The sequence below is a fragment of the Stegostoma tigrinum genome, chromosome 32, assembly GCF_030684315.1.
Source record: "Stegostoma tigrinum isolate sSteTig4 chromosome 32, sSteTig4.hap1, whole genome shotgun sequence".
In the NCBI taxonomy this organism is placed as follows: Eukaryota; Metazoa; Chordata; class Chondrichthyes; order Orectolobiformes; family Stegostomatidae; genus Stegostoma; species Stegostoma tigrinum.
Window position 1 is genome coordinate 11,363,677 of NC_081385.1, and position 22,333 is coordinate 11,386,009.

The window sequence follows — 22,333 nt, forward strand, 5'->3', positions numbered from 1 at the left end:
TAAAATGGCATTCTTGCTGTCCTTGCTACAAATTCCACAGTGGCCATAGCAGTTCTGGTCAAAGTTGTAGAGATCAGAAAGGATAATTAAACAGTGAGCTGTTCCATTTTGAAATGCTTCAACTCCCAAACTTTCTCCAACTGGACTCAATTATTCTCACTCCTGCACTATTTCTGTCCCCGCATTCCAAATACATTTCAGAGGGTAAAGCCCATTGGCATGTTTGAAAGATTAAATGATGGGCTGTCAGATGTGGCTTTTCTTACTTTTGACATCACTGGAACTTTACGTACTTGGAATCAGGAAAGTTGAGGGACACTTTGCTGGACAATGACACTTTTTAAGACAGAATTCCCATAATTTTTCGAGAAAACAGAAAACATTCCCTAACAACTTTACAGGGCGACAACATGGCATTAATAGTCCTCTATTCCCATATTATATTAATATGGGGCTGCAAAATATTAAGCTGACTTATTGATTTATTTTCCATCGTGAATGCTATTTTTGTGCTGAAAGCAGAATTATTCTAGCATCTAAAATCAACGTTGTCTGGCAATCTGAAGAATCCATTTGTGAAATGGGGGAAAACGTGTTACATATTTATAAAGACAGACTAGAAAAAATATAAATGTTGCCCCTTCAAATGTCAAGACTGACCCGCAGTTTCATCATCACTTCTGAGGTATTTCAATCAATTTTTCACTTTTCCTCTCATGCTTCTAGTCTGGAATGTATTATCGAGAACATACTGAAGGGTGTACCCAAACATCATTACAAAGTAACTCAAAGGCTGATAAGAGCTATTATGCTGTCTAATTATTTAAAAGTACCTCTCAGTCATTTTCTCTTTCTTCTTGAAAACAACAGAAAAAACATTTGCATTACAATTTGCTCAACATGATTGGTCTGACCGTATGCACTATCTTATTGATCCTGCCGATGAAAGATGCAATTTTATTTATATTGTGTTGTTGCTACACTATTGCCGACATGAGCACTATCAGCAGTGGTGCTGGCAGTCAGTTTGATCTTAAGTCCAGGTGCAAAGCTTCAGAGGACTTGCGAAGAGCCACATTTCAGTGACATGAGCCTGATTTCAAGCTATCAGACGCTAGAAACCAGCTGGAATTCACCTTTTGTTGGCTGCCAAGATGTTGAGACTAATCATGCAGCAACTCTTGTTATTTGCTGAGACTGAATCTCAGACATTGGTGCTTGTGTGGGTAAATTTCTTATGGGATATGAACAGGGCAGCTGCAGCAGTGCAACAGGTCATTTTGTGCACAACATGTATCTTCAACACATCAATGTTCTAACAGATAATCAGACCGGCAGAGCGATAAGTTTCTTCAAAGTCAGTTCCAGGAGATATACAAGGTCTATATAATTTATAGAACCAACAGGCTGTGCAACTTAAAAGAAAACAACATTGTAGTGAGTCCGAGTCCAGTTACTCAACTGTGGATTTATCTGATGCTGTTCTGCATCCACATTCTTCCCAGCACTGGTTACCGCAGAATCATCAAGCGCAGGAAGGTTGGATGATTCTTTGATCTATCAAGCTAGCTGTGTGTGGCTATTCCAAAGCCAAAGCCTGTTATCCAAAGGCAAGTGAAAGGTGCCCAAATAGCAGGAAAATAACTCGAAGACAATGGCAAACACTCAAATAATAAAGTCTGCATTGTTCTCCACTGGTATTATGGATGGACAGGTAGTTGCTGAGTGATAAAAAGGGAGTAGGAACGAGACAGCGAGAGAGAGAGAGAAAAACACAGAGAGACAGGTATACATGCTGTGTGTCTGTAGGGGAACGATTTGCTGATGATCACTTCCAGTTCTGCAATAGGGAGCCCTGAACCACTAGGGATGCAAACACACGTGACCCTGAGGAGGGCATTATTATCTGACAGGCTGAGGTCATGTGGCAGTTGATTATCCAGGTACAATCTGTTTATAAAGGGTAGTCCTGCCCAATTTAGTTTTCCAAATTACCAGTTTACAAAAGATTTTGCGTTGTTCAATTTTCTTGTGTGCAAGTAGATGCGCAATGAATTCATTGAATGTTACGTTAGCTCATTGTCGCAGGAGAAAAGTAAAGAATTCTCGCTGCTCCTATGCCCCACTCGATGGCTTGGAATTGAATAATCCCAGCTCTGTCTGGGCCCAGTTACAGTTATGGCTACATTTCGCATCTCATGCTTCGAGGTTAGATCTCTCTCCTCTCCCATTTTCTCCAAATTGACTTCCTCGATGTTCAACATCTGTCGATCATCTGTCTCATTTGCATCTACATTTTGTAGTGGCATCAATTCAGATGCATCCTTTTCGGTATCACGTAAGGTTTGGTAAGACCCATGGGTCGATGTATTACACAGCAAGCTGAACTTAAACTGCTTCCTGGAGTAGAAGATAACTTCCATTGTATAATAAATAGACCAGAAGCCGGCAAAACATCCCAGTAACAGCAGCATCTGGGAAGAGAAAAATACATTAATTGCTTCTTATTTCTCCTCTTCTATTTCTTACCTTGATTATGTTTGAATAGGTGATGAAGGATAAAAGGTGGCACATGGAATTGAGATTAAAACTAATATGGAGGAGAGACACCAACTCAAATTGGTTAAATGGAGCATCTAATTTCTTGGTGTAATTAATGACCCACAAACTTACTGGGAATTGAGTTCAGACATTCAGAGGGATTTTGGTTTTCCTTTTGCTTGAACAGCAACAAGCTAGAATTCAGGTATAGAAAATAATCAGGAAAACTAACAGAATATTATTGTTCATTCGAGGGGCATTGGACACAAAAGTCGGGAGGTTGTGTTTCAGTTATACATGGTACACATCTATACGGTACTAGTCTCCTTGTTCAAGGAAGGATGTAAGTGTATTGTAAGTTATCTTCTGGAATGGGCAGCATGTGTTTTGAGTACAGGTTGGACAGGCTAAACTTGTATCCTCTGGAGTTCAGTAAAGGAAGCAGTGACTTAATCGAAACACATAAGGTCCTGCAGAGTTTTGACTAGAGGCATGTGGAAGGAACATTTCCTTTTGGTGGAATCTAGGTGATGCTGTTTAAAAATAAGGAGTTGCTCATTAAAGTAGTCATCAGGAGAATTTTCTTTTCCCACAGAGTGTGTCTTTATAGCACGCTCCATGAAAATGTAGTGGAAGCAGAATCTCTGCAATTTTGAAGACAGAGGCGAGCCAAGGGGTGGAAGGTTATGAAGGAAGGCAGGAATGTGGCATAGAGGTAGTAGAAACTGCAGATGCTGGAGAATCTGAGGTAACAAGGTGTAGAGCTGGATGCACACAGCAGGCCAAGCAGCATCAGAGGAGCAGCAGAGCTGACGTTTTGGGTCGAGGCCCTTCTTCAGAAATAAAGAATTTCTGAAGAAGGGTCTAGGCCCCCCCGAAATGTCAGCTCTCTTACTTCTCTGACGCTGCTTGGCCTGCTGTGTGCATCCAGCTCTACACCTTGTTATCTAGGAATGTGGAGTAATTTGATCAACCATCATCTTAGACTGTAACATATAGGAACAGAACTAGGCGATTCAGCCCATCGAGTCTGCTTTACCATTTGTTCGTGGCTGATACGTTTCTCCACCCCACTCTCCTGCCTTCTCCCTAATTTTTCTTTATTCATTGACAGGATGTGCGCACATCACTGGCTAGGCAGCATTTATTGCCCATCCCTAATTGCCCAGAGGGCAGTTAAGAGTCAATCACATTGCTGTGGGTCTGGGGTCACAAGTAGGCTAGACCAGGTAAGGATGGCAGTCTCCTTCCCTAAAGGACATTAGTGAACCAGACGGGTTTTCCAACAATCAATAATGGATTCACAATCATCATTAGATTCTTAATTCCAGATATTTTTATTGAATTCAAATTCCACCACCTGCCGTGGCGGGAATCAAACCTGGGTCCCCAGAACACTATCTGGCTCTCTGGATTAATTGTCTAGTGATAATACCACTCGGCCATTGCCTCCCTGTGACCTTTGATCCCCCTTTCAATGAAGAAACTATCTATATCTCTGTCTTAAACAGACTCAGTGATGTGGTCTCCACAGCTCTCTGTGGCATGGAGTTCCACAGATTCCCCACCCTCTCGCTGAAGAAATCCCTCATCTTGCTGAACGGTGGAGCCAGCTCGAGGGGCTTACTCCCAACTTTTACATAAACGTAAAGTCACCATCGTCCCACAGGACAATAGAGCTGCTTTCTCGTTAGAGAAAGACACTGGTCATGAGTTTAACCCGAGGGTCACCGGGAGAGGTTGAGAAGGAGTGACCTTCACAGTAACCTCAGGGGGAGTAGGAAGTGAACCTGTTTGTTGGTGTCACTCTGCATTGCAAACCAGCCATCCAGCTAACAGAGCTAACCAACACCCAAAATTTGTATGTTCAGTGTGCAAACCTTGTTAATGAGTTTAAATAGAAAGTATGGACTGTGATCATGTCAATGATAACGGACTGGATACTGCATTCGTCTCCATGTTCATTCTGCAAGGTTGGGGGTCAACATTGATCCTGTGATTACCAGCAGCACCTTCACTTCCAAATAGCAGGGGTGCCAGAAACAGAAATGGTTGGTTAGATAATCTGGCACAGTCCATCCATTAAAAACCAGCCCAGGATGTAACACAAGATTCAAATGTTACCAGGCTGTGAAAGTCCATTCAAAGATCATTAGCAACGCAGCACTCTGGCTGCTATAAGTCATCTGGGACGACTTTGAATGTGCAATCTAATTCCACAGTAACAGGAGAAGCAGGAAGGAAGAAATATATTCCCGTCCAGGTGGAGATTTCAGCAGCTGCACAACATTCACAGCACATTGAACAGCAAGCAACCTCCTGAAATCTGGCATTTTGGAAATATCACAACAATACCCATGTGAAAACAACAATACCCATTCACATCATTTGTTCATTTAAATTGTCATAAATAATTAATGGAATCAGTTTGGCAATAAATGTTACCTTCAGTGTATTTGATGTCATGTAATTCCATTCCTGATCAGAGATTTCTAATCCAGGAGGGCATGGCAATGAGAAACTGTCATTGAGGAACTGACCACTCATGGCTTCGTCAACAACCCTTCACAAAGTCAAAGAAAGTCACAGTTAAAAGATAACAATTCACCCAATTTGTGGGTCTGTTGGATCAAACAGAGCTATCCCAAGAAACAAGCACACTGGGAAAACTAGGTTTTATTAGTGGTTAGCACTGCTGCCTCACAGCAACAGGGACCCAGGTTCGATTCCACCCTCGGACGACTGTCTGAGTGGCGTTTTCACATTATTCCCATGTTAGCATGGGTTTTCTCCCACAGTCCAAGGATGTGCAGGTCAGGTGGATTGGGAAATGAAGAATTACAGAGATAGGGTGGGAAAGTGGGTCAGTGTGAAATGCTGTTTGAAGGATTGATGTGCACTCAATGGGCCAAATGGCCCACTTCCACACTGTAGGGGTTCTATGAACCTTCCTTGGGTCATCACAGAAATGGGACAGAGGTTTACTTCTTAAAAAAATCATTAGTGGGATATGAGTTATGATGGTGAGGCCAGTATGGATTGCCCACCCCTCACTGATGGGGAAGGTGGTAATGAGCCTTGCTCCTGAGGTCCCACAGAGCTCCTATGTTACCAAGGATAGTGCAAGGATATCCTATGGATGTGCATGTAAGTAGATACCACATTTACTGGATGGATGAGTGTCGATTTGTCTTTTCTTAGACCTTTTGCATTTTCCTCTCATTCAGCTCAAGGTAGTCAGGTGGGAATTCTGCCTGCTGTGACCCATCCAACTTGCTAATCTCAGTTGCATCTCTTGACAAACGGCAATGTTTCTGGTGACCAAACGCATTGTCAAAGATACGGGGGTTTACATTAAATCGCAAAGAAGAACACTATAGCTGGTAGCTGGCTCAAATGATAAAGAAACAAGTTCCAGCGTGGATTTCTTCTTTCCCCTCCCACTCCCATTCCAACTCTGAGAAGATCTTGGAGTGTAATGTGAAAGTCACATGAACGCACACAAAAAATACCTTTACCTCTGTCGTTCCTTAACATCCTTAAATGACCAGGAAGAGCCGTACAGAGTGAGCTGCCATTGCTTGAGGAAGCCATTCTTCCGCTGAGGGTTCTCTCCTGAGCAGAGACAGAAAGGCAATGAGAACCATCATATCCTTCATGTGAACAACTGAGTAATGCATCCAAAGGTGCTCCATTTCAGAATTTAACAGGAAAACGAAATGACACTGAAGCACATAAGCAGAACTTACGGCAGATAATCCAAAGCGGGAACATAGAGGTAGATTTTAAGGCATGCCTTAAAGAGAAGCTAAGACGTTTATGGATGGATTTTAAAAGCTTAACAAGGCACAGCTATGATTAGAGGAACTGAGAGAAACATTATAACCACCTCTGCCCAATCAGCTCAGTTCAGTATCAAATTATAGTCCAAGGACACATCTTAGCAATTGGGCATTGAATTATTACAGTTATAGATTCATAGAGGTTCACAGCATGGAAACGGGCCCTTCAGTCCGACTTGTCCATGCCATCCAGTTTTCACAATTAGACTAGTCCCAATTGCCTGCGCTTGGTCCATATCCCTCCACACCTCTCCCATTTACGTACCTGCCCAAATGTTTTTTAAATGACGACGAAATTGTATTCACCTCCAACACTACCTCTGGCAGCCCATTCCAGACACTCAGCACCCTCCGTGTGAAAAAGCTGTCCCTCTGGACCCTTTTCTATCTCACCCCTCTCACTCTAAACCTATGCCCTTAATCAGACAGAGCTCCAGGGTTAAACAGTTTATTAAAGATAGCCAACTACACAGGCCCTTAGCCAGTGTTAATAAACAGTCTGTGATGAGTTCACTGATTTCAGTCTGGGTATGACAGAGGCTCTGTAATTAGAGTCAGAGCCCTCTGGCATTCCAAGAACACACTACTCCTCCAATTCTTGCTTTTGTTGCATTCTCAATTTCCAACATTCCTCTAATCACAGCTGTGCCTTCTTAAGCTTTTAAAATCCATCCATAAACGTCTTAGCTTCTCTTTAAGGCATGCCTTAAAATCTACCTCTATGTTCCCGCTTTGGATTACCTGCCTTAAATTCTGCTTATGTGCTTCAGTGTCATTTCTTTTTCCTGTTAACTCTGAAATGGAGCACCTTTGGATGCATTACTCAAGGTACTAGGTAAATGCAACAAAAACAAAAGTTGCTGGAAAAGTTCACCAGGTCTGATATCATCTGTGAAGAAAAAAATCAGAGTTAATGTTTCAGGTCCAATGACCATTCCTCAGAGCTGCCAGGCCTAATGCGCTTGTCCAGCAACTTCTGTTTTTGTTGCTGCAGTTCTTTCGGTTTTTCCTAGATAAAAGCAAGTTGGCTTTGTAAAACGTAGGAATCAGATGAATGTACTGGAGCAGGATTTTTGCTCCTGATTACTAGCTAACAAGTGAGGCCATGGAATGGGTTCGGATGAATGTTCACCAGAGTGGAATAGTTCATTGATGCTCGCTAGCTCTGCTCACACTTGAGGGATGGCCATTTGGTCAAAGGTCTTGAGGGCATTTTGCTGCCTGGAAAGTGGTTTGTGAGGCTGGAAGAATTATAAGAGGAAGGCAGAATACTGGGAGAGGCTTGTTTCTGAGAAAGAAGCAATTCCTCAGATCCAGCACTGGAAAGGAGATGGAGGTATGTTTGTATTTGTGTGATCACATGGCCTCAGTGTACTATCAGTCTGAATCATGAGGCAGTAACTCACAGTTGAAGTGGGAAAGACAGACAGCACTCATTCTCATTAATTCAGCTCTCTCTCACTATCTCCATTAAGCATCTTTATTGCCCAAAGGTTAAAATATTGACTCACACCATGATCTCATCAAGGAGCAAGCTGACAAAACAGGTGCCTAAAACTAAATCAAACCCTGCAGGGTCTGAAGCTATTGGCTTTAACCCACTCCATATTTTTGACACCCAACCTCAAATGAATCACCTCTATTAGCTCAAGTAATAATTCCAAATTAGAGGTCAATACGTTTTTTTGCTAGCCAAGTGTATTCAAGGATGTGAAGGCAGGATGGATGGCTGGAGACTGGATACAAGTTGGCCATGATCTGAATGAATAATCCTGAAGGGCCTGGGTAGAGTGAACATGGAGAAGATACTTACACTAAAAGGACAGACTAGAACCCGAGAGCACAGCCTCAGAGTGAAGGGATGACCCTTTAAAACCGAGCTGAGGAAGAATTTCTTCAGCAAGAAGATGGTGACTCTGTGGAATGCATTGCTGCTCAGGGCTGCGGAGGCCAAGTTTTTAAATCTATTTAAGACAGAGATAGATAGGCTCTTGATCAGTAAGGGGATCAAATGTTATGGGGAGACGGCAGGAGAATGGGGTTGAGAAATGTATCAGCCAAGATCAAATGCTGGAGCAGACTCAATGGGCTGAATGGCCTTGTTCTACCTAATGGTCTATTGTCTTATGATGGATGCACAGGCCTGAGGGGCTGAATGGTTACCTGCAATTTCTATGCCTTCTCTTGTAGTCTAGCTGGGGATGATCAAACCAAACAGCTGGCTGCCATGACATTGGAGGATTTTGTAACAAAGAGCTAAAAACGGGGAGACAAAAATCTCTCTTGCAGAGGTTTTCGATTGACTTATAAGGGTACAAAGTCAAACTTTCACATTTATTTTTCAAAACTTTTTTCAAAACTCAATTCTGGATGAGATCCAGCCTCTGACAAATGCACAAAAATGTTAAAGATATGTCCAGGTCAATGGGAATAAATTCCTTGAAGTTTTCAAACTCAAATAAAGAGCATAACTGGTCTAATTATGATAAACCCGCGTTGCTTGTAATTTAGATGAACTTCAAGTGAAAACTAAATCAGATTTGTGGCTGTTTCAATGTGTGTTTTCGATTCAGTTGACAAAAATTTGAACCAGTTTAATTGCATTGATAGCAGTCTTGCCTGTGTCACAAGGTTATGAGTTCAAGCTTCACTCCAGAATGTCAATCAAAGCAGATGTTTCAGTGCAGGAAGGCTGCATTATAACAGATGCTGTCTTTCAGGGAGTACATCAAACTCAGGCCCAGTCTACTCATTCAGGTAATTGTAAAACATCTCAATAACAACAGAGTCCTCTCAATGTCCAGGTCAACACTTCTCCTGTAATGCCACTAAAACAATAGTAGCTGGTCATTAATCTGTTTTTTCTCTATCTGTTGGAACATTTATCGACGTAAATTTACTACATTTTTTGACTGTGTAATAACACTTCCAAATCCTGCACTTCCCTCAAAGTGCCTTGTGATATCCTGGGATATGTCAAGATAGCATATGAATACAAATCTTTTCTGAGACAGAGCGCAAGAAAAATGAGCAGAACGGAGGAGGGTAGACAAAAGTGGCTAATTTATGAAGTGCATGATGCCAATGAGCTTGCAACCCTCTTTTCCTTAATGAAATTTCATCAATAAAAGAGGTGGGAAGAAAGGCCAGAACTGAATTTGAGCCGAGTGGGATGAAAGAGGGCATAGTTCAAGAGCAGGGCAGGACATGAAAATACAGACACTGTGCCGATAACAAACCAAAGAAAATAAAAGTCCTGAACAGTGGCCAAATATTTAAGTCCTTGCTTACAGAACAGGACCATTCCAGTGTGTCAAGTTTCCCAGTGGAAATGACAAATGGAAAGGGGCCAAGCGCGAGAGATTTCTGAGCTCAGAACTCGGACAGTGTACGGCAGAGCTAATGAACAACAGATAAATGTACCACAGTCCAAAGCAGGCTAACAGTGGCAGTAGAGAGGTAACCCTGTTCTTCTCTAAGCTTACACTCATGTATTGACTGTATAAGGAGTTATAGTCACAAGGGCGTTGGTGTTACAATGCAACAGTATCTCGAATGACAGGGTACATACTTACACACTCAAACCAGAAATAACCATGTATTTTATTCTTTATTTTGCATTTGAGAAGGTCCTCTGGCACAGTGATGGTATCCCTACTTCTGGAGATGCTCTGGGTTCAAATCCCTCACCAGCACCTGTTGGCCAAGTTTGCAAGGCGGGTTTGTGGCAAGGCCAAACAAGCTGACAGTCAGTCTGTGAATCCTTCCAATTCATCAGAGAGCAGGCTGCAAGAGCAGCAGAGTTACCTGCAGGATGCAACGGCAAACCCACTACAGCCCATTAAGCGCCCACCAAGTCCAATGGAAGTCTGTGACCTGAACTTTGGAAATGAGGATGGGAGAAAAGGTGAACAGATATTATGTCCACCAAACCCGTGATCAGTATGTTGTGAATAAAATGGGTCCTAATTTTATAAATGGATGTACCTCACTGGGCTGTTCTTATGAGCTGAAACAGCAAGATCCAAGATTTTATTTCTACTCAGTGTGGAGCTAGCTTCCACAAGTTACACAATACCAGGAAGATGAGAAAAGGCAGCCAGAGGAGGCACAGGGGAGCTGGTGGCCTAGCAGTAATGTCACAATGTCACTGTATTAATAATTGGGAGTCCCAGACTAATTTTCTGGGCAGATGGTGAAATGTGAATGCAGTAAAGATCTGGACTTCATAGCTGGTCTCATGGCAGCCTTGGAACCATTGCTGATTGTCTTCAATACCCATCAGGCTTACTAATGTGCTTTAAAGGAGGAAATCCTTACTAGGTCTGTCTTACAAGTATATTTTCGACTGCCCTCTAAAATGGCCCATGCAAGGTACTCAGTTCAAGAGCAGTAGGGACTGGGAATAAATGCTGGCCAAGCTATTTTTGCTGTCAGAGCTTTAGCCTGAGCTCTAGATTACTAGTCTCCAGACACGACTACTATGCTAACAAAGTGTGGAGCTGGATGAACACAGCAGGCCAAGCAGCATCTCACGAGCAAAAACGCTGACGTTTCGGGCCTAGACCCTTCATCAGAGAGCTCTCTGATGAAGGGTCTAGGCCTGAAACGTCAGCTTATGTGCTCCTGAGATGCTGCGTGGCCTGCTATGTTCATCCAGCTCCACAATTTGTTGTCTTGGATTCTCCAGCATCTGCAGTTCCCATTATCACGACTACTATGCTACTGCCTTCCCATGAGGTAACTGACAAGAGAAGCCTGGAAGAGACAGCATATCCCTGGAAGAAATCAACCTGTAATTCCTGTTTTCAACCCAACACAGAGGGAATGTGCTGGCCTGGCCGAGAGGAACCGATGCGTTGGTTGGTACTGTTGCATATTTATGTTATTTACATGAACCCAGACACAGGGACAGCAGTGATTGGAAGCTGAAAGTGCCATACTTCCTGTGGATGAATGAAGATTCTGGAATTTCAGCTCAGACTTTCAAGAAATCTCCAGAATGGGTCCCACCTCTTTACTTTCAACAAGCCTTGCAGCACAAGTGTTTACGTGTTGTCACGTGATTGTGAGCACAAGCAGAGGCCCTTGTGCTTAGACTGGTTCTTTAAAAGAGCTGCTTAATTAATTCTGTTCCCACTCCCTTTCTCACAAACTGTTGTGACACAAACTGTACAACTCTCCCTCCACTTGGAAGGCTGTAATCTGAAATGTATAGACTTGACATTCAGCAACTTTGCTTCCTGGGGACCAAAGTATTCATCCCCGTCTAATGTTCTGTGGATGTGGGTTCGAATCTCAACGTGGCTGATGACGAAATTTAAATTCAATAAAAATCTGGAATTAGAAGCTAATCTAATTATGACCAGGTAATTGTGGTCCATTTTTGTAAACTTGCCCCTGCTTCACTAATGTCCTCTTGGATAGGAAATCTACCATCCTTATCTGGTCTGGTCTACACATGATTTTAAACCTACAGCAATGCGGCTGACTCTTATTCACAGATGGTAATAAATGCTATCTCAGTCAGTGACACCCACATTCCACAAATGAATAAAAGAACACAAGGAGTCTGCGAACCTAAATCACGAATAATCATCTTGTAGACACCTTCTGCCTTCTCACCCCAGCAACGCACAGTAGAGTACATCCAATCGGTGAAGCCTGAGGCATCCCTGTACAGAAGAGGACAAAAGATTGTGTAGTTAATTAGTGACTGTCTTTCAACACATTCATTTAATGAATTATCTGCGAATCCACTGTGTAGGCTTATTCTCATTTCATGGCTAGGGCTACCAATTACCAAACATGTTGAGATTACCATTATCTGTCTACTGGAGCAGATTTATGTTTTTTATTCATTCACGGGATGAGGGCATCACTGACTAAGCAGCATTTATTGCCCAGAGGGCAGTTGAGAGTTAACTACAGTGCTGTGGGTCTGGAGTCACATGTAGACCAGTTCAAGTAAGGATGGCAGTTTCCTTCCTAAAGGACATTAGTGAGCCAGATGGGTTTCCCCACTCCCACAATCAACATTGTGTTCATGGTCACCATTAGACTCTTAATTCCAGATATTTATTGGATTCAAATTCCACCATCTGCCGTGGCGGGATTCGAACCTGGATCTCCAGAACGTTATCTGGGTCTCTGGGTTAACAGTCCAGTGATAATACCACGAGGCCATTGCCTCCCCTAAGTGTACTTTAGGAAACAGTCAAATGGGGAGTTTTATATCAAGATTACTTGTCAAGTCTTTTGGTAGGGAGCACTTTTGAATAGAGGTGGCTCAGTGGTTAGCACTGCTGCCTCACAGTGCCAGGGACCGGGGTTTGATTCCAGCCTCAGGTGACTGTCTGTGTGGAGTTTGCACAATCTCCCCATGTCTGCGTAGTTTCCTCCTACAGTCCAAAAACGTGCAGGTTAGGTGGATTGGCCATGCTCAATTGCCCATAGTGCCCAGGGATGTTTAGGTTAGGTGGATTAGACATGGGAAATGCTGGGGCAGGGGAATGAGTCTGGGTGGAACACTCTTCAGATGGGCAGTGTGGACATTTTGGGCTGAATGGCCTGTTTCATTACTGTCGGGATTCTAAGATTCACTTGCCAGTCCTGGTTCAATAACATAAGATTCAGGACATTGAATCACATTGTTTGAATCTGCATTCTTATTATATACCAAAGTCCTTCTTTTCTCAGGGCCATACGAAGAAGCAGACAACATCGATCCAGGCAATACTGACAACAGTCCAGGTTCTACCGAATCTCCTTCCAACTCTATTAGGAAGCAACATGTTTCATTTTACTTCTCACTCCATAGTAACAGCCCTATGGGGACCTGCGGCCAAAATGAATGGCACAAATTTACAACATGCCTGTCAACAAATCAAAGTCCTCTTTACAATAAGCAGGGTTGCACGGTGTGTTTTAAAGCAAATATTTAGAAGAGGAAATGAGAAATGAAGCAAGCTGACGACAGTTAATATTCAAAAGGACCTTTTTACTCAATTTTATTCTCTGAAAGCTTTCGATCCCCTTTGAGCCTATGTTCAAGAGCAAATATGCACACTGTTCTAATTTCAGAACTGTTCCTTTGAATAGGATGTCTTAAATGTTTTAGACTGGGTGACCGCCAATATTAATGAACAGCTCTGGAGTGGAAACCACAATACTCGGTGTTCCTCTGCAAAAACAATCATCTACTTTCAAAAATGTTCCTGCTGGACAGGAATACTTTTGCTGAGTTGTCAGGTTATATACAGTAACACAATGCACCTATCTTTCAGAGCACAGTAACAAAAAAAGGGAAATATTTATGGTAAGCACAAAGATAAGCCCGATGTTAATTAAAGAAAGTGTGTGCAACAAATCAAAGTGCGGATTCTGGGCAATGTCTGAGGGGCAAATCGTTATTATAAAACTGCTTTTTATGAGATAAACAGGCTGCTGAAATAGGAGAGGGTAAAGTATCAGACATGACTCAGTACTGAAACATTCTTTGTGGGTTCAGGGCATCTTATGGCTAAACTTGAAATTGAAGCATGTACTTGCTATTTCTTAGCCATCATTTTTCATTTTCAATTTGTCTTCAGATTTATTTATTTAAACACAATCAGCTGATTAGGAACTTAATCAGAGGTAGAACCGTCATTCCATTCTCAAGAAAGACGGCAGCTTGCATGAACATATGAAAAGGGAACAGATGTAGACCACTCGGCCCCTTGGGTCTGCTCTGCTCACTCAATCAGAGACACCTTTCTTACAGGAACGCTCTCACTTCCTCTTGCTAGCAGTTTCTGAAAGCAAGGAGGGTACTAGTCACGGAGTACGAACTGTGGTGAGAGATTGATCATGAAGTCAGTAACCTGGGGACGCTGTTGTATTGTAGCTACCCCAGAGTTCTAGCCACCCAGGAAACTCTCCTGCCTACACTGGGTGCATCAGAAGGTTTTACAAATTGACACACAGCCTGTTTGGCCACAATATGAATGCACCTTCCTTCATTATCCAGGCCTGGACTGGGACTTGAACCTGGAGCTTCTGGTTCAGAGGCAAGGACACTATTCACTCTGCCACAAAGTCTGCTTTCCCTTCTCCTGGTATAGCTCTTCATCTTTCTGATGGAAACAATTCCTGTTTGACTGCAGTTCGTTGGGAATTAGTTACTCTCTGGACCCTCAGCCAAGAAACCTTTGCTCATGCTCGACCCAGCCAGCAGGCCACTTGGTCACGTAGGATTATCAAGCAGACACAATCACACTTTCACACAGTTCCAAACAAAATTGCTTGTTTTCCCTCTGGTTTCTTTACCGATTCTCTTAATCTGGCTTCTCTGACCGTCTTGCCAGTGAAAACTCTTTACTTACTCTTCCAAAACCCCTCCAAATTTTGAACACTTGGTTAATTCCACTCAATCTTCTGTGCTCAGAGGAGATCATTCTCAGCATCTATAAAATTCGCATGTGATAGATGTTCCTCACAAACGGCACCATTCCGATCAATCTCCCCTGTCTGGACTCTAAGACATCAAAAGCCTTTCGAAAGACTGTTGTTCAATTCCACAGACAATTCACCTGCTTAATTAACCAATTAATTGAATGAACCAAGGATTTAAAAAGTTTCTTCTGCCCCTTCCAACTCCACTTTGATTTAGCCTCTTCTCCTTCACTTTGCATTGGCCTAAATTGGATTTGGACATGAATCATTCAGTTGGAAAATATGTGATCTATTGTTGGTGATTAATTGAGCAGAAGAAATACGACAGGTGGCATAGTGATTGAAAAAAAGTTGTGCTCTTACGCACAACTGCTGAATATAAAGGAAAAAGGAAGATTTTAAAAAAAGCTTCTTCTAATCTAATTAAACTAATGAATTGCTGTGAAATGTTTTCCTGTACTGAAGTATAAATGCTAATTGTCTTCCTGGCACAACATCTTTGTTTTAGTACTCTGTTTATAAAGCCAAGGATTTCACAATTTGCCTTGAAACAAAATACTCAAGAACATACAGCATTGCAACACAGATCCTTTCAACCCAAACAGTACTGCAGGTATTTATGCTGTTCATAATGAGTAGTCCTAATCCGAAAAGCACATCCTTTTTCTAAACAACTCACTCAACCATTCATTCAATATATTCTCACAAGCTGACTTCCATCACCAAACCCAAAAGTAACTCATAATCCTGCACATAAACATATATCTTCTGCTTTTTGCACGAACCTTTCTCACTGTAGTTCCAAATATTTCTCCCATTTTAATGTCTTCAATGTTTGTCCGTCCCCACAGTGAAGGCTTGGGATATGAAAATTGTTCATTGTGGTGCTGGGGCTTGGGGTTTGGATATTTTTGCTGATAAGATGTTGAGATTTAAGGTACTTTGCCAAGAAGCAAATGCAAGATGACAAGAATAAAAGTTCACATAGCAAATAGTTCAGGTATGGAATGCACTGCCTGGAAATATGGTGGAGGTAGGCTCAATCGAGGCATTCAGAAGGGTATTGGATGATGATTTAACAATGTGCAGGACTACAGGAAAAAGGCAGGAGACTGGCATTCAACCAAAATGCTCAGAAACTGGGGCAGACTCAATAGGCTGAATAGCCTCATTCTGCCTCATAACAATTCTATGTTTGAGCTGAATATACACACGTTAAAATTAACGTAGTAGAATCTGGATATTAATGTCATAGGATTTCGATTTTGCAACAGGATCTATATCATTGGTATAGTAGCTAACTGATTAATGATAGATGGGTCATTAAAAGTGTTTAACTCTGATTATTAAGTACAATAATTCTGATGATTAATCTATTAACATCTGATTATTGACACAATAATTTCCTGTTAGTTGAAGCAATGGACAGCTGACTATTAATGCAACGCCAACTGTCAATTATCATAATTAGATCTTGATCATTAATGTAACAGGATACTGGTTAATCATGCACTGGAACAGTCTTGCAACTGTAGGTCATTGCTTAAAAATAAGGAGTCACCCACTTAAGACCAAGAATTAAGAGATTTTTTTCCCCCCTCAGAGAGTCATGAGTCTTTGGAGCTCTATTCCTAAAAAAAATGAGAGCAGAAGAATGCTTGAATATTTAAAGAACAACGTAGACTGAGTCTCAAAAAGCAAAGGGGTGTAAGGTTGTCAATGGCAGATGGGATTGTGGAGTAATTAGAGCAGCAGGGGAAAGAGAAGCAATGAAACGAGAGGGCAGGTAAGACTTTGGTTTAGAGGAGAAGGAGAGTACTATCAATGGAACCAAAACTAACACCTAAGCAGAGAGAAGTTAATTTCTATTACAGTGCTTGTGGAGATTGGTATGAAAATGTTTCATATTTGATTTGATTTCACAAAGTGCAGGTAGCATTAGACAAGAAAATGACCAAATTTAATCTGAAAAGGGCTCCAAATTTGTTAGAAGGTAGGTGAAAGCAGATTGGTAGAAGTTGTTTATGAGTAATTTAGCAAGGCCTTCAACAAGTTTCCACATAGTAGACTGGTTAGTAAGGTTTGATCACATGGGAATCCAGAATCAGCTAGCCAAGTGATACAGAATTGGCATGATGGTACAGGACAGAGGATGGTAGTACAGGGTTGTTGTTCAGACTGGAGGCCCATGACCCAGGAGGGTGCTGCATGGATCGGTGCTGGGTCCACTGTTGTTCACTATTTAGATCAAGGATTTGGATGAGAATACAGCAAGCATGGTTAGTAAGTTTACAGACAACAACCAATACTTGTAGTCTAGTGGAAAGTGAAGAAAGTCATCTAAGAGTATAACGGAGTCTTGATCAACTGGGCCAGTAGATGAGGAATGGCAGATGGAGTTTAATTTAGATAAATGTGAGCTGTTGCATTTTGGTACGATGACAAGGGCAGAACATACAGAGTTAATGGTAGGGCCCTGGGGAATACTGAGGAGCAAAGAGGTCTAGGGGTGCAGGTACACAGTTCCTTGAAAGTGGCGCTGTACGTAAACAGGGTGGTGTAGGCAGCATTTGGTATACTTGCCTTCATCAGTCCGAGCACTTGTGTACAGGAGGTGGGATGTCTTGTTACAGCTCCACAAAACATTGGTAAGGCCACATTTGGAGTTCTGTGTGTACAATTCTGGCTACTCTGCTGTAGGAGGAATGTTATTAAATTAGGAAGGGTGCAAAAGGTATTTATAAGGATGTTACTGAGACTGGGAGGTTTGAGTTATAAGGAGTGGCTGGATAGGGTGGAGCATGGGAGGCTCTCCAGTGACCTTACAAAGGTTTATAAAATCATAAGATGAGGTGAATAGCCAAGGCCTTTTTCCCAGGGTAGGGGCGTCCAGAACTAGAGGACATAGCTTTAAGGTGAGAGGGGAAAGATTTAAAAGGGACCTGAGGGGGAACCTTTTCACACAGAGGGTGTATCGAATGAGCTGCCAGAGACAGTGGCAGAGTTGAGTACAACTAAAGCATTTAAAAGACATTTGGATAGGTACGTGGATAGAAAAGGTTTGGAGGGATATGAGCTTAATGCAGGCAAATGGGGCTGGTTTAGTTTAAGAAACTTGGTTGGCATGGACAAGTTGGGCTGAAGGGTCTGCTTCCATGCTGTATGACTTTATGACATTATAAGCGCCCATCTACTTCTTCAGATTTGTTCTTTCCCAAGGATAACTAGCTTAATACAAACTTTATATTCTATTCACTTTTAAATGTTCATTGGTCATATCTTAGACTGCACCATCCAAACACATGACCATTACCATGTCAAGGCCAAGGGCAGCAGATGTATGGAACACCATCACCTATAAGTTCCTACTCGCCATCCTGACTTGGAAATTTATCGCCATTTCCTCCCTGTCACTAGCATTCCCTTCCTGAGGGCATTGTGGGTCTACCTACTGCACAATGATTGCAGCAGTTCAAGAAGGCAACTCATCACCAACTTCTCAAGGGCAACTACAGATGGGCAATAAATCCTGGCCCAGCCAGCAATGTCCACATCCCATGACTGAATAAAAAGAAAACTCAATATTTCGCAAAATATTTGTGGCGTAAGTTGAAACCGATGAGCTGGCTAGCTCAGGCAACTAGACAGCTAACCTGCAGATCAGATTAACTGGTGTTGTGGTTACTGGGGTTCAATCGTCATTCTGGGACCTATCTCCTCACCGCTATCCCACAGCTAAAAAAAAGCAGTAAACAATCACCAGGACCTGCCTTCAGACAGTGAACTGAAGAAGAAGAAATAGAAGACACATCTACTTCAATAAAATGAAATTAGTGCCAACACAGGAATTATTAACAGCTGGCTTATACCTTTGAATTATTGGCTATGAATAAAATGAGGTTCTGGGGGACAAAGGAGGGGAGATAAATAGAGCCAGAAGGATGAATTCTGGTTATTAAAATTTAGTGTAAGATTTGAAGATTACTATGTAACAGCTGTCCTTTGATGCTGTGGCCTCTTGGGAAGTATAATAAGAGAGAACTCTGACCGCTGCTGAGTTATGGAGCTAGTAAGCTGCTGGTCTCACTTGGGGTCCTGTGGCAAACAAACAGTGTTGACGGACTAAGTGTCTTTGCTCTTTTCAGACTGATGACAGCTTTAAGACACTGATAGGTTGAGACAGAGTGTGTGCTGCTGATACCTGCAAACATGGAGAGGACCCAATGCACTCTGCGATTTACTGGGGACACTGTATTACCCTGCTGAACTACACTCCTTCTGTATGGTACTCCTATCACTCATACATTCTGTCCAATGTCAGCCTTCATTATTTCCAGCACAGCTGTAAACTGATCCGTCCAGTAATTAGTGATGCAGCAACTTAATTTTTTTTTGCATTGCAGTCACTTTCTGTTGCGTTTTGAGTTACGGACCAAAGTCGCTTTGGTTACCAAAAGCACAGTGAATTCCACTCAGTTTGCAAAGACAGCCGCAAGAGGTAATACTACAGATAAAGTAGGGCTTGTGGTGCACTGGATAGGAACCTGTCTCTGAGCCACGGGGTTTGGATTCAAATCGTACCCCAGGATGTGATGGCGACCAAAAGCTGAATGAACCAGTTGAGTCCTGTCAACACACGCTAACGACAGGCTGTAACAGTGGGAGAGATTCCTTGTCAGCCATTTGGAGCCTCTTACCATCTGTATCCCTTAATCCAGGCTTCAAAACGCACATGTTGCTGCAACCACTCAAACTCGTTAGGGGATCAGTTAGCTGGACAAATGGCATGGAAGAGAATTGGATTTGATCCCTGTCCTAGCTGGGGTGGGTGCCTCATTGCCCTAGTCATGGTGGAGTTTGAATTGCTACAGGTTTGCTATGAGTTTGAATTATTTCAGGCAGAGAACTCAAGAGAAAGGAAGAGCAGTAAGTGATGACAGGTGGCTTCCACTAGTCGTTGAGACAGGAACACGTTATTCATAAAGATTAAAGGGGTTTCACTGATCACATCGCTGTGGTGATGGAATCACATGTAGGCCAGTCCAGGTAATGATGGCACTTTCCTTCCCTGAAGGATATTAGTGAGCAGGAGGGGATTTTTTTGACAATGGTTTCAAAGTCAACACTAGACACTTAATTCTAAATTCAGTTGAATTTTCCACTATCTGCCATGGTGGACTAGGGTCCCCAGAACATTGAGCCTAATAGTCTAGTTATAACACTACTAAGCCACTGTGTCCCCTAAGAGGCTTCTTTTCACTTGTGAGATTAGCAAGAGGCGTGCTGATTGAAGTGGATAAGACCTGCAATGGTTTTGACAAGGTGGACATAGAAAGGACGTTTCCTTTTGTGGGTCAATCCTGAACAAAGGGGACACTGTTTAAAATTAGGGGTCACCCTCTTAGGGCAGAGAGGAGGAGAAGGTTGGTTTCTCAGAGGACTGTGCAACTTTGAACCTCTGCCTCAGAAGGTGGTGGAGGTGGGGTCGTTGAATATTTTTAAGGTGGTGATGGATAGATTCTCCATATTCAGAGGAATCAAAGTTTATTGTTGGGAGTGTGGAATTCGCAACACAATCAGCTGTGGCAGAGATAGTAGGAACTGCAGATGCTGGAGAATCTGAGATAACAAGGTGTAGAATTGGATGAACACAGCAGGCCAAGCAGCATTGGAGGAGCAGGAAGGCTGACGTTTCAGGCTGAGGCCCTACTTTGGAAATGGGGAAGGGGCAGAAAGTTCTGAAATAAATAGGGAGAGGCAGATAGAAGATGAATAGAGGAGAAGATAGGTGGAGAGGAAACAGACAAGTCAAAGAGGCGTGGATGGAGCCAGTAAAGGTGAGTGTAGGTAGGGAGGAGATAGGTCGGTTCGGGGAGGATGGACAGGTCAAGGGGGCGGGATGAGGTTAGTAGGTAGGAGATGGGGTTGGAGCTTGAGGTGGGAGAAGGGGATAGGTGAGAGGAAGAGCAGGCTTGGGAGGCGGGGACGAGCTGGGCTCTGGTTTTGAGATGCGGTAGAGGGAGGGGAGACTTTGAAGCTTGCGAAGTCCACATTGATAGCATTGGGCTGCAGGGTTCCCAAGGGGAATATGAGGTGCTGTTCCTGCAACCTTCGGGTGGCATCATCGTGGCACTGCAGGAGGCCCAGGAATTATCATGTCGTCTGAGGATTGGGAGGGGGAGTTGAAATGGCTCGCGACTGGGAGGTGCAGTTGTTTAGTGCGAACTGAGCGTAGACGTTCTGCAAAGCGGTCCCCAAGCCATGGCAGAGCAGGTTTGAAGGGCTGAATGGCCTACATCTACTCCTGCTTTGTATGTTCTTAGGGGCAGACAATGGCCTAGTGGTATTATCACTGGTCTGTTAACCCAGAGACCCAGCCAATGTTCTGGGGACCTGGATTCGAATTCCACCACGGCAGGTGGTGGAATTTGAATTCAATAAATATCTGGAATGAAGAATCTAATGATGACCATGAATCCATTGCAGATTGTTGGAAAAACCCATCTGGTTCACCAATGTCCTTTAGGGAATGAAACTGCCATCCTTACCTGGTCTGGCCTACATGTGACTCCAGACCCACAGCAACGTGGTTGACTCTTAACTGCCCTCTGGGCGATTAGGGATGGGTAATAAATCTGCTTAGCCAGCGACACCCTCATCCCACGAATGAATAAAGGAATAAAAGGACGGTACAGACCTACTGGTCTCAATGGTTTCCTTCTGAGCAGTAGCATCCGTGGGGATTCTAGTTCCATGGCAACAAAGACAAATGGCTGTCCTGCACAGAATGTCTGAACTCTCGGTCTGACAGTAACTACCAAAAAAAAACTCCAAGTCAGTACTGCCAGAGGCTGTTTAATACTCTTGGCAAGTTTCCTTACAGCGCTTGGTTGGGCATCAAGTTGGCTGAGGGATATAATGTGGCTTAGTGTGAGGTTGATAACTTGGTAGGAAGAACAGAAAAAGAGTCTTTTTCTGGAAATTTGTAACTGTTGATATTCAGAACACAAGAACTAGAAGCAGGAGTAGGGAATTCAGCCCCTTGAGCTTACTCTCTCATTTGATATGATCATGGCTGATCTCATCTTGGCCTCCACTCCACTTTCCTCTCACTCTCATAACTCTTCAACCCATTACTGATTAAAAATCTGTCTACCTCCTCCTTAAATATCCCAGCTCCACCACACTCTGGGGTGTTGAATTTCACAGGTTCACGATCCTCTGAGGGAAGTAATTCCTCCTTATCTCAGTTTTAAATCTGCTATCTATTATCCTAAAACTGTGACCTCTCAGAAGGATCGAAGTGTGCTCACACAAGGAAACCAAAATTTAGCATGCAGGTGCAGCAAGCAATTACGAAGACCTAGTGCACGTTGGCTTTTACTGCAAGCTAATGGACTACAGGAGTAAACAGGTCTTGCGACGATTGTACAAGCCTTTGATGAGGCCATATCAAGAAAACTGTGCCGTTTTAGTCTCCATGTTTAAAGGAGGAAATGCTTCCACTGGAGGTG

The 22,333-nt window shown here is 42.8% G+C and overlaps 1 protein-coding gene across 2 annotated transcripts in view; it reads right to left on the bottom strand.

Moving 5' to 3' along the window:
• Positions 1–210: 210 nt before the first annotated feature.
• Positions 211–22,333, bottom strand: part of pcsk7 (proprotein convertase subtilisin/kexin type 7) — a 214,694-nt gene continuing 192,571 nt past the window's right edge. For both annotated transcript variants that reach the window (XM_048562113.2, XM_048562114.2), the window contains exons 13-16: positions 11,964–12,058; positions 6,060–6,156; positions 4,987–5,104; positions 211–2,474 (exon numbers count right to left, since the gene is read on the bottom strand). In XM_048562113.2, coding sequence (XP_048418070.2) covers positions 2,067–2,474; positions 4,987–5,104; positions 6,060–6,156; positions 11,964–12,058 — 718 coding nt within the window. In that variant the 3' untranslated portion in view covers positions 211–2,066. The remainder of the gene's footprint in view (positions 2,475–4,986; positions 5,105–6,059; positions 6,157–11,963; positions 12,059–22,333) is intronic.